Raw genomic sequence first — 13,162 nt, 5'->3', positions numbered from 1 at the left:
TTTGTTCAGTAACAGGAGTCTCCCCGTTTCAGTCTCATTGGAAATGAAACTGAAACTGAAACGAAAATGCATTTTCTGTTTTATAAAGAGCTGGAGAGACAAGGAGACTCCTTTTACTGAACAAACACTCTAAGCAATGAATACTATCAGAATATAGAGCTATTTAGCATTTATTTTAACCAAAGAAAATCCCTTACCCTACCTTTAATATGCATACTTTTTTTTATGATTGTTAAAAGATAACTTTAAGTGAAGCATTGCACTCTCCCACCAGGGTAATGGTTTCTGTGTGGACGGCCGGTGCGTCTGCAGCGCGGGCTACAGTGGAGAGGACTGCTCTACACTCACCTGTCTGAACCACTGTAATGACAGAGGTGCTTATTTGTGTTTTTATTCATTTTTATTGATCGATTGGATACTTTATTAACAGTTTGACAAAAAAGGGCTGGGAAGGGGGCAACACTAAAACAACTCCAACAACAACCTCCGTCTAATCGTGTGTAATCTAATGCAAACTAATCTAATCTATACTAGTCTAATCGAATGAAATGTAGTCTAATTTATACTAGTGTAATGTAATCTATACTAGTCTAATCAAATCTAATGTAATCTAATCTATACAAGTAAGACGCGCGAACGCAGCTCGAAAATATTGTGTATTTACGGACTTGTAATCCGTGTTATTTCACCGTGATGGGGAGAGAACATTGACATTGTGTGTGTGTGTGTGTGTGTGTGTGTGTGTGTGTGTGTGTGTGTGTGTGTGTGTGTGTGTGTGTGTGTGTGTGTGTGTGTGTGTGTGTGTGTGTGTGTGTGTGTGTGTTTTGCAGGCTGTTGTGCATTGTAATCAGAGCATTGTCTCAATTCCTGCACTCTGGTGCAATCGGGTGGCTGCTTACAGGCAGTGCACGCATGTGAGTCACATGGCACGCATGTGAGTCACATGGGGGCGCGAGCCAATGAGAGCATGAACACAGACACACAGACAGACACACAACCCGAGCACGGTTACATAGTAAGCTCCACTTGGTCGGAGGCGTGGCTTCGCCGCGCCTCCTTCCGCGTTCGCAACTAGTCTAATCTAATGCAATCTAGTCAAATCTAATGTAATCTACTGTAATCTAGTCTAATATAATGTCATCTAATGTAATATAATCTAATGTAATCTAATCCAATGTAATCTACTCTAATGTAATGTTATATAATGTAACCTAATGTGAAATAAAGTAATCTAATGCCATACTAATTTAATATAATTTAATTTAATTTAATTTAATTTAATTTAATTTAATTTAATTTAATTTAATTTAATTTAATTTAATTTAATTTAATTTAATTTAATTTAATTTAATTTAATTTAATTTAATTTAATTTAATTTAACCTAACCTAACCTAACCTAACCTAACCTAACCTAACCTAACCTAACCTAACCTAACCTAACCTAACCTAACCTATCCTAACCTATCCTAACCTAACCTAACCTAACCTAACCTAACCTAATCTAATCTAACCTAATCTAATCTAATCTAATCTAATGCCATCTAATGTAATGTAATCTAATTTAATCAAATATAATGCCATCCAATGTAATATAACCTATGTAATCTAATCTAGTCTAATCATCTAACCTAATCTAATCTAGTCTAATGTCATGTAATCATCTAGGTACATGTTCCAATGGGATGTGTATCTGCCATGCTGGGTACCAAGGTGAGGACTGCAGCCAGCTAGCGTGTTTAAACAACTGTAACACTAGGGGGCAGTGCATCAACGGACAATGTGCGTGCGACATCGGATTCCAAGGAGAGGACTGCTCCGAACTCTCCTGCCCCAACAACTGTCTGGACAGGTTAGTATTGTTTGGCATTTTTGGCATAAGTTTGACATCCAAATGACTTTGTTTTCACTGTGTATTTTCTATTTCAGCTTAGTTTTTAATAGTTTTTTTTTTTAAACCTGGGTTTTGTTGGTTTTGGCATAGTTTTAGTTTAGTTTTCTTTTTTTTTATTGCAATGTGGGGTAGTCAGAGGGCGACATTCAAAAGAGTTCAGAAAAATAGCAGATCTACAATCTCACAACACGTCACGATTGTTGAGAGTGATTGAGCTTGTAGATCTGCTGTTTTAGCATTTGTTTAAGATACATATTGGAACATAAGATTCCATATCCACCGGAATACTATAGGCTTATGAAATATTGACAAAGAGACTAACACTAAAGACAACTTCTAAGGATTTAGCTTAGTTTCAGTTAGTGTTGTAAACACATACAATACACTTTCAGTTGCCTTTTTTTACATTGTCATTCGTAAAATCTTGTTTTTATTTGCATTTCAGTTCACTAATGCTTTGATCATTTCTAGTTTTTCGTTATTTGTGAGTTTTAGTTGAAGGCAGAGTATGTGACTTGTGTTTTCCCTGTGTTTACATTACAAAACAATAAATATACTGTATATATATGTTTACCTGCAGCAACACATCACCCTCTCGCTGTAATTTGCTGTTTTCACTGTTTTGGTAGACGGGATGTTTTTGTGCAACCAAAACAAACAGTGAAAACACCAAAATACAGCCAGAGGAGTAGGAGAATGTGTTTCTGCCGGCAAACACCACCACACTACTCGATGACTGCTGGTAGAGAGGGAAATGATGGGTGCAAAAATTGATTGTTTTGTTATGTAAACACAGTGCAAAGTTAGTTCATGTTGTGCCTTTAACCCATTAAGACCAGAGGACGATTCTACAAATGTCTTCTAAATCCTAACAGTTTTCTGAAACACTTTGTTACTATAATATCAGTGGTTCTCAAACTTTTTCATGTCAAGGACCCCCAAAATGATATGTATCTGGCCGCGGACCCCCCCCCCCCCATCTCAAACTATTTAGTGCCAGGGACCCCCAGAAGCAAAGATTTCAGTTACAAATGTTGGCTTTAAAATAATATATATTCAAAGATTTGCACTTCATGCGTGGAAGTAATTATCAACACCTTTGCTGTCTGGTACACAGAGGTCGCTGTGTGAACGGTCAGTGCGTGTGCGAGGAAGGCTTCGCCGGAGAGGACTGCAGCGTCCGGACGTGCCCGTCAGACTGCTTCCTGCGCGGGGACTGTGTGGACGGGACGTGCGTCTGCTTCATCGGGTTCACCGGAGAGGACTGCGGCGAGCTGAGCTGCCCCAACAACTGCCTGAACCGCGGCAGATGCGTGGACGGACAGTGTGTGTGTGACGAAGGTGACGAAATGAAATTATTTTTTTCTGATGTATATATATCATTGTTGTCGAGCGGAAAATCTTGTGTTTCCATATTTCAACTTTTGAAAGTTAAAGGGATAGTGCACCCAGTTTTTTTTCCTATTGATTAGTCACCCCATGGAGACTTCATGGATATATATATATATTTTTTGTCGCATTCCTAAGCCAATAATTTGATGACGAGTGGACCGGTAGGCAGCGGTTCCGGTAGGAGACACAAAGGAGACTCTTTGTGTCTCCTACCGGAACCGCTGCCGGTCATCAAAGTATTGGCTTAGGAATGCGACAAAAACTAAAAAATAACCATGAATTCAAATCTCCATGGGGTGAAGTCATTTTGGGGGTGAACTATCCCTTTAATGCCCTACTTCGTCACACTACAGTGTCACACACAAAGTAGCAAAAATAGCCAATCTACAAGCTCACAACGCTTCACATCGGCGCGTTGTGAGCTTGTAGATCTGCAATGGTTTTTTGATACTATTGAACATTTTTGATGTGAAAGTGCATGTGGTTAAGTCTGTCTATGGGTTTTATACATATTGAAACGATTGAAAAAATGTAACAAGAGCTTGTGACTAAATAATAACTACAGTGGATCCATTGGAACCAACCAGCTCATTGGCCGACCTGATATTGGGAGATTGGGGTTCGATTCCCCGGCCCGGTCATACCAAAGACTATAAAAATGGGACCCACTGCTTCCCTTCTTTTTTCCCCCATTTCCTGAAAGTAAACAGCTTTGGACATACAAGGTCTCCATCCGACAGCGACGATACGTGTGTGACTTCTGCTTCTTTGCAAATTTGACACGCTACTAAAGATAGAAATATACAGGATATGCTATGCCCCTGATTTTTGCACATTTTTGACACCATTGCTAAAAGACACAAGATGTTGTACCTGTGTCTGTTGTGGATGGTTGAAGGTTTCACGGGGGAGGACTGCGGTCAGAAATCGTGTCCCAACGACTGCATGGCGCGGGGCGTCTGCGTGGACGGACGCTGCGCGTGCGAGGAGGGGTACGCAGGGGACGACTGCTCCGTCCTCACATGTCCCGACAACTGCAACAACAGGTCTAGTGAACTGCACCTTATGAACACTGTACCTACTATATGACTAGCCTGGTAAACCCTCCCTCCGGAAATCTCAATTCCATTTCATTTCAGGAGTGAGTCTGGCATGATCCGCCTTTCTGCAATATTGGCTCTGTATGCCAAACGGCCGGGCCTATCAGCGTCGTCGCTCATTGTTCTGTGATTGACAGCTTACGTTGGCCAATCAGGTGGCGAGTTCGAGTGAGCCCAAAACACGAACGGCAGCCATCTTTTTCTTGTGCGGCCAATTCTCCGCTACTTTTTTTACTTCAAAAAGCTCTCTAACTTCTATTTTGAGGCACGGAATTTACTTATAAGATATCGTTTGGATAGAATTTAGTTGTTTAACTTCATATATGTGGTCAATTAATCATGACAAAGCCTATTTAAAAAATAATAATTAGAGAACCGGTAGGGGCGGGCAGTGACACCATTGTACCCGAAAAAGGCAACCCATTTTGGGTATGGCTGTCTCAAAAGTCCCGTCGCGTCACATTAAGACTGGTGAACTGCTGATTGGCTGAAGGGGAAAAATTATCATTGGCTGAAGGGGTTGTCAGTCAACGGTATTACTCCCGCCCAACTCCAGCACAGCCAATATTGCAGACAGGCGGATCAGGCCAGACTCACTCCTGAAATCAAATGGAAATGAGATTTCCGGAGGGAGGGTTTACCAGGCTACTATATGACCACTGCACCTTATGAACACTGTACCATTATGACCACTGCACCTTATGAACACTGTACCATTATGACCACTGCACCTTATGAACACTGTACCTACCATATGACCACTACACCTTATGGCAGTCTTTATTTTGACAGCAATTTTTTTTATTTTTTTTAGTTATGGTCTTTAATTTTGTTATAGTCAGATTTTAGTCGACTAAATTTACAGTCGATTTAGTCGACAAAAATGTATCTGGGCAGGCCGTAATGGCTGATTTTACACTTGGTTGCATGCTGAAAATAGCCAGTCTACAAGCTTACAACACGTCGCGCTGCGATGCGTTGTGAGCTTGTAGATCTGCTATTGGTCCGGTCCGGACCAAAATGCCAGGGCTGAATTTTGGTCCCAGTCCGGCCCTGCTCCACAATGTGGCTGCTGTGCATAAACCCTATGAAGTCGATTGTGATTGTGACCAACAGGGGGCGGTGCGTCAGAGGCGAGTGCGTGTGTGAGCAGGGGTACGAGGGGCTCAGCTGTGGAGAGTTGAGCTGCCTCAATAACTGTCAGGACAACGGCCGCTGTGTGGATGGACAGTGTGTCTGTGACGAGGGCTACATCGGAGATGACTGCTCACAGGGTAAGACGACACAACGGCCCCCGCCCTTTTACTCGACCGTAAAAAAGTGCCCTCTCTCCAGACCATGCATTCAAGCATTTTGTCGCTATCAGGCAGAAACCTCTTATCTCCGTATTTTTTTGTTTTTGTGTTATTTTGTAAATTAACGCCCTACTTGATCATACTACAGCGTTGCACAAAAGTATCCGAAATAGCAGATCTGCAAGCTGGAAACGTGGCGCGTTTCCAGCTTCTCGATCTGCTAGTTGTCTCTGCCAGGCTGAAAGGCATGGCGAGAGTATATTTTGCACCCTGTCCGTCCGTCCGTCCGTCCGTCCGTGTGTGTGTGTGTGTGTTCGTGTGTGTAAATAGTAAAATCGCAAATCGGTACACAGTATCTCTATAGTCTCTATCTCTATGCCACTTGAAACTTTTCAAATCGACCTCATGGTGGCGCTATAACAGGCGATTCGTGTTTTTACCTATAACTGCACCTATCTGTCTAAAACTTTGTATGTGCACTGAGGCACTCACATCTGCCTTTTATATCGCCACCAGGAGGCACATAAAACACATTTTTGGATATTACTCCTTCAGATTTTATCAAAATGTCACGCAAATCGGTACGCATGATCTCTATAGTCACGTGATCTCTGTTTGATTTTTCATATTCCATCCTGATTGGCTAAGATTGACATCTAAAGTTTGCAGAAGTGGCCCGTTTTGAACAAAATGCTGCAAATGATGAACGCAGCGTCCGATTGCGGTGAAACTTCGCACGCACATTCGCACTACATTGAGGAACAAATGCCACCCTTTAAAGGGGACACACCATGAATTTTTTTTTTTTGGGGGGGGGGGGGGGGGGTATTTTTTGGGCTCCCCAGTGTCTCTTGTACCCCAACAAATATTATTTTTTAACATTCAGTCATTCATTCTCATTTCAGAGATTTTCAGAATGGGCGTGTCTGAACAGGCCATTTCAGAATGGCAATGCAAGTGACATCACTTGCCTTGCCATTGCATTGATGATGGCCAGACAGAATTGCTCAGTAGCCCCCCCCTGCCCAAAAGGACGTTTTGGTATTGCAGCTGAAAGTGCTGTATAAGCCAGAGACAATTGACTTGGGATGAGTATATCTGAGTGATGATTTAGGCTCAAACCTTTTGAAAAAGGTTTGAGGGACATACACCATATGATATTAAATATCAAATATTTTTTTTAAATTCATGGTGTGTAGATCCTTTAAACATTTCTGCAAAAAAAATGTTTATATTACTCCTACAAATGTTGTCCAAACATCACGCAAATCGGTACATATTTTCTCTTTAGTCAAGTGATCAAGACGGATCCGTCCGATCCATCTGATTTTTCACATTCCAGCCTGATTGGCGAATTCCCAACATTGCTGGCCCATTACCTGACCTGGCGGAGACCTGTGCTCCAAGGAGCACTTTCTCTAGTTTTGATATGTTTTTCATTTGAATCCTGAAAAGTAATAGTTTTGGATCATCCGTATGAGGTTTCCACCCGACAGGGACAATTTACTGTGGTGAAAGAAATGCAAATGTCCCCTTTCCATGGCTGTACCCGAAGGCAGCATTGAAGAGAATTGCCTTTTCTAAATTCTCCTGAACTTGAATGCAGCGTTTTAAGTTGACCCACATTTCCAGGTGGGTCACACATTTCAGTGAATCAGGACAGAGAATCCATTCATCAGCGTCAATTCTATATAGTGTTCCTGTTCCAGTTTTGTCTGCTCATTTCTTTGTGTCATCACGTCCAGTTTCACTTGTCTATCCTGTATCCTGTATGAGTTCTCTCCCCTGGCTGGATGAGACCGGCAACGCACCTGAAAATGTATTTTCTGTGTATTAAAGAGCTGGAGAGGCAGGGAGAGGCCTGTTACCGAACGATCACTAATAGCAGTAATCATTATCACAATAACAGAGCTATTTAACACTTATTTTTAACAAAACATATACTGTATCACTGGCGCCCCCTTTAATTTTCCATGTGTTTGCCAAGAGGACACCATTTTTAATGTGGATTTCACATAGCTGCAAAATATTTGTATTGCAGTTAAGGATTGAATGCATGAGAAACCATGGCCTCCAAACACTTAATTAAGTATGGCGGTTATAATGTGCTGTTATAATGCATTAATGACCAGTACTTACAATACTTCATTCACCTTGTTATAAGTTGTTTTGCACAATCATAAACATTTATAATGAGCCTTATGAAGCCGTATAAGTGCATTATAATGCATTAAAAATGAGATTATAATGCATTATAGATAGTGGCGTAAAGTAAGTATATCTACTCAAGTACTGTATCTTAACAGACTTTACTTTACCAGAGTATTTCCAATTTTCAGTAGTTTTACTTCTACTCCACTACTGTACATCTCAGAGGCAAATATTTTACTTTTACTCCACTACAATATATTTAAGTAGTAGTTGCTATGTAAATTTTGATTATTACACGACATTACCCACTTCAGCCCTATATACAAATAGCCGATCTACTAGCTCATTGTCAGCTTGTAGATCTGCTATTTTCAAAAGATTGTTTACACATTCTATACATTTGAAAACACACACACACACACACACACACACACACACACACACACACACACACAGACACACACACACACACACACACACACACACACACACACACACACACACACACACACACACTCACACACTCTCACACACACACACACACACACACACACACACACACACACACACACACACACACACACACACACACACACACACACACACACACACACACACACACACACACACACACACACACACACACACACACACACACAGAGAGAGAAAAAAAAGAAAGCATGACATGACTGTGTCTTGTTTTTCTCTCTTTCTTTTGTCTTCAGTATCTCCTCCCAAGGACCTGACGGTCACCGACGTCACCAACGAGACGTTGGGCCTGTCGTGGGACAACGAGATGCTGGTGACGGAGTACCTGGTGACGTACATGCCCACGGCGCCGGGGGGCCTGTACCAGGAGTTCACTGTGCCCGGCGACACCACGGCCGCCAACGTCCGGGAGCTGGAGCCCGGCATCGAGTACCTCATCAACGTCTACGCCGTCCTAAGCAACAAGAGGAGCGTACCGGTCAGCGCCAGAGTAGCCACACGTAGGTCAACGTACATAGTCAGTAATCTGTAATCTGACTGGATACTCTGGTGCAACGTTTCTGGGTCGGGACCCATATGTGGGTCTATTTTTCTCTATTTTCAAAAGTAAAAAAAAAAGAGAAATTATGTTTTTTTCAGGGATTAATAATTAATTTTTTATTCATGCAATTATCAGAAATAGTTTAGAATAGTTTTTAGCACATTACCCGCCAAGATATTAAACATCGTTTTTTATCCCCTTGCCAGCGTAATTACCTTAAATCAACGATCTTTGAAACACAGTGGAAGCCATGTTGTGTACAAAAATAACAGTGGAGCCGTGTATCCACTGGGACAATAACATTCCAACTGCGATCAGCCATTTTGGGGCTATGGCCCGTTGAAAACGGGTGGTTTTCATCACAAAAAAAGAAACAGAGTTAAGGCAGGTACAGACTGCAGGACCTTTAAGTGGTCGGGGGGTCATCTGATCGTTAAGCATTACACACTGCAGGAGTTTATTTCTTGAAATCGGCTGTCATATATCGTTGTGGTTTTCACACTATAGATTGATCCCCGACCAGGGATTACACACTGTAGGATAGTTCACTAGGATGCTATCTCCAGAGTCAGACCCAATACATACATTTGTGTTTATTCCAATTCATTTTAATCGACGTATCCCGTGATATGCCCCTCGATCTCCCTCTCTCTCTCCCGACCCTCTCCCTCTCTCTCTCTCTCACTCTCTCTCACTCTCTCGCACGTCAAGTGCGCAGAAGCAGTCAGTGACAGAGTTGCCATGTCCGCTTATTATAAGCGAATTTCGGATTGTTTTTCTGTAAAGTTGCTTGAAAGTGTAGTTGCTTTTTTGGCCTTGTTTCCTAATGTTGTTTGAACCAGTTGTTCTCAAAAATGTTCATGGCAAGGACCCCCAAATTAATATTTGTCCGCAGAGGCACAGACCTCCCCTTCTGAAAATATGTTGTGCCATAGACCCCCATACAAGATCTGCGTAGATTTGGAAAATATTTCAATTTTTCCCCCCCCCAAGATTTCTTCTTTAAAAATAGCCTATCTACAACGTGAGCTTGTAGATCGTCTATTTTCAAGTATCCAATGTATTTGTATATAGGCTTCATGCATAGTCGCTTGTTGGGCTTGTTTTCACAAACCTGGTTGCTTATTTCTCTCGCAAAATCTGGCAACACTCACAGACAAACACATACACACACACACACACATACATACAGATCGCTCGCTCTCTGTGTGTCTCTCTCTCTCTCTATCTCTGTGCAATAGTCTCAAATAAACAGCCCCCTTCGAGCACGCTCGCTCACTCTCATTCTGTTTTATAATAATGTTTAACTTAATACAGGACTGGACAGTAACTATGCGGGAGATCTGTTTGTTGTGGACCTTCCATAGCCACGGTGGCTGTAATGTGCTCTCATTGGCTGTGGCGCTGATCTCCTCGCAGACCCCTTTCATACTGTATGATACTGTGAGATGTCTAGTCGGCGACATAGCTGAATATCTAACAGGGTAGTTATCTGAAAACGGTCGGAAAGCCGTCGCAGAGCGGATAATCGCGGCCATATCGTCTCGCGGAGCCTTTTACACACAGCGAGCATTAGCTCGCCGATCAAAGGCCGATCTGTGTCAGATCGGGAGGTTTTGTCGGCGAGCGCCAAAAAAGGTCGGCGACAGCAATATCGGACCAAATCTCCTGCAGTGTGTACCTGCCCTTAGGAGTGTTTTTCAAAAAATCCTATAGTTGGGCTGCATGGATGTCTGTTTTTTTTGGAATGACGTCACATCTGCCTACTGCTTCTCTGAGTGATGAGGGATCATTCCAAAGCTGTGTTAGGGCGCCCCTTGTGGATTTTTTTTTTTTGGAAAAGAACGCATATATGCGATCTCGGCAGGCAATAAAATATTTATGGAAAACGTAAAAAGATTACACATGGAGATACAAGGTTTCTGCCATCTATTCTATTGTATGTATTCTATTATCTTTTATTTATTCTGCATCCAGTGATATGTCATGACACCCTACGCTGTTTCCAGATCTGCCCCAGCCAGAGGGCTTGAGGTTCTACTCGGTCAGGGAGACCTCGGTGGAGGTCCAGTGGGACCATCTGGACATCGCCTTCGACGGCTGGGAGCTCTACATCCGCAACACGGTCAGTCAGTCTGCCCACATCTCCACACCAGTTCCTCTGAAGGTCTACTCACACCATACAGTTCTTCTGAAGGTCTACACACACACACACCATCCAGTTCTTCTGAAGGCCTACACAAACCATACAGTTCAACCCATAACCATACAGTGGCGTCGTTACGCGGGGGCTTCGGTGGCTATAGCCACCAATGTTTTATCCAAAGCCACCAATAAAAAATAAATAAAAAAATAAAAAATAAAAAATGTATTTTTTTGGGGGGGGGGGGATTATATATCTATAACCCTAACCCTACCCCTAAAACCGAAATAAAGTAACAAAAAACGGGGGGGGAAGTACCCAAATCCGCCGAAATCCGCGTGCCAAAAAAACGCGCGTGCGCGCGGGGGAGGGGACACCTGGGGGGCTAAGCCCCCAACCTAGTAGAGACCTAGCGACGCCTCTGTAACCATCCATTTTAATTTAGAACAGTGGTTCAGAACAGTGGTTCTCAAAAATAGCAGATAAACAAGCGCACAGCGTGTCACTTCATGCCCGGCTGCAAGGTTGTACATCTGCTATTTTTTAACATTTTTTGGAATAATTTAGATTTTCTTTTACTGTAACACACATCTTCTCTTCATCTGCGGGGGGGGTCCCTGGTGCAGTTAATTTAGTTAATATGGCATCAGAATCTGTCACTTTAAGCTTATTGTATTCTTCGGCCGTTCAAGAATAGCTAGTCTACAAGCTCACAACGTGCTGTGAGCTTGTAGATCGGCTATTTTTTTTTAATCTTTGAAAAATCCTGGAGAAAAAAAAGTGGAACATTATTGAAAATAAATTAACACAAATGTTCTCTTATGGGGGTCCCTGGCACAAAATTCTTTCAGACGGGGGTCCGCTGCCAAATACATATCAATTTGGGGGTCCTTGAGATGAAAATGTGTGAGAACCACCTTTCCAAATGACTTAACTTTTTTTGTGTTTTGTTATAAATGATTATTATTGCCAGATTATTGTTATAAATGTGTGTATTTTGTGTCCATACGCAGAAGGAGGAGAACGGACAGGTTGTCAACACTCTGCCTCCGTCTCAGACCGCATTTGATCAGTCAGGACTCGGCCCCGGTCAGGAGTACGAGGTCTCTCTGAACGTTGTGAAGAACAACACCAGAGGACCCCAGACCTCCAAGACCTTCTCTACACGTGAGTTCATCCACTTAAAGGGATAGTTCACCCCAAAAATGACATGTCACCCCATGGAGACATGAATTCATGGATATTTCTTTGTTTATTTCTTATTCCTAAGCCAATAATTTGATGACCAGCTAATTTGATGAGTCTCCTACCGGAACCACTGCCGGTCATCAAATTATTGGCGACAAAAACAAAGAAATATCCATGAATTCAAGTCTCCATGGGGTGTAAAAAAATCATTTTGGGGGTGAGCTATCTCTTTAAGGCCTATTCACCCATTTAGACAATATACAGCAACATGTTTTTTTTTGCTTTACAGAAAACGTAGGTCAGGATTTAGAAAGTGTTTTTAGAATGGCCTCGGGTCTTCCTTACTTCCTTCTCAGGTGTTACCAATGATACACATATAGATCTGTGCACTGTTGCACCGTCACAGATACACACTTTGTTTAGATCCATCACAGATGTGTGAGACCGTGGAAAATAAGAAACTTCATTACGGATGTAAAAAAAAAAAAGTGGGTGAAATTGTTTTTCATAGAAGTGACAAATCAAAATGATTCAGAACTTAGGCTAATCTGTGTAGACTGAGAAAACACCATGTCTCACAAATCACTATAACATACTGTATAGTGCACACTGCAAATTCATATTTAGTCTCCAGAGGAAAGCAGTTCCCGGAGAAACTGCGTGGGCTCGCTGCAATGAAGAAAACACAGTATGCTCCGTAGAAATAGCATTTGAGGGGAATTCATCTTCAAATGTATGGGCGGTATTGGGGGTGGGGGGTGGATGGGCATGCGGGAGTGTGTGGGGGGGAGTTAGTCCACAACTAAGCCAAACATTTTAAAATTTGAATGGAGTTGCTAGGTGAAGGAAGGAGTAGATATAGCTGCCAAAGTTTGTGGGGTGTGTGTGTGTGTGTGTGTGTGTGTGTGTGTGTGTGTGTGTGTGTGTGTGTGTGTGTGTGTGTGTGTGTGTGTGTGTGTGTGTGTGTGTGT

The 13,162-nt window shown here is 42.2% G+C and overlaps 1 protein-coding gene across 1 annotated transcript in view; it reads left to right on the top strand.

The window, feature by feature from the left end:
- The window catches only part of LOC308078304 (tenascin-like), an 87,284-nt gene that overhangs the window by 23,297 nt on the left and 50,825 nt on the right, over positions 1-13,162 (top strand). The window contains exons 8-15 of the mRNA XM_080419423.1: positions 275-374; positions 1,667-1,850; positions 3,010-3,233; positions 4,183-4,330; positions 5,501-5,658; positions 8,556-8,819; positions 10,870-10,985; positions 12,017-12,170. Of these exons, the coding sequence (XP_080275549.1) occupies positions 275-374; positions 1,667-1,850; positions 3,010-3,233; positions 4,183-4,330; positions 5,501-5,658; positions 8,556-8,819; positions 10,870-10,985; positions 12,017-12,170 (1,348 nt within the window). The remainder of the gene's footprint in view (positions 1-274; positions 375-1,666; positions 1,851-3,009; positions 3,234-4,182; positions 4,331-5,500; positions 5,659-8,555; positions 8,820-10,869; positions 10,986-12,016; positions 12,171-13,162) is intronic.

Source organism: Gymnoscopelus braueri, assembly GCF_963280865.1.
Source record: "Gymnoscopelus braueri genome assembly, chromosome: 22".
Lineage (NCBI taxonomy): Eukaryota > Metazoa > Chordata > Actinopteri > Myctophiformes > Myctophidae > Gymnoscopelus > Gymnoscopelus braueri.
Note: the sequence above shows the minus strand (reverse complement) of the source record. Positions and strands in the feature narration are given on the sequence as shown.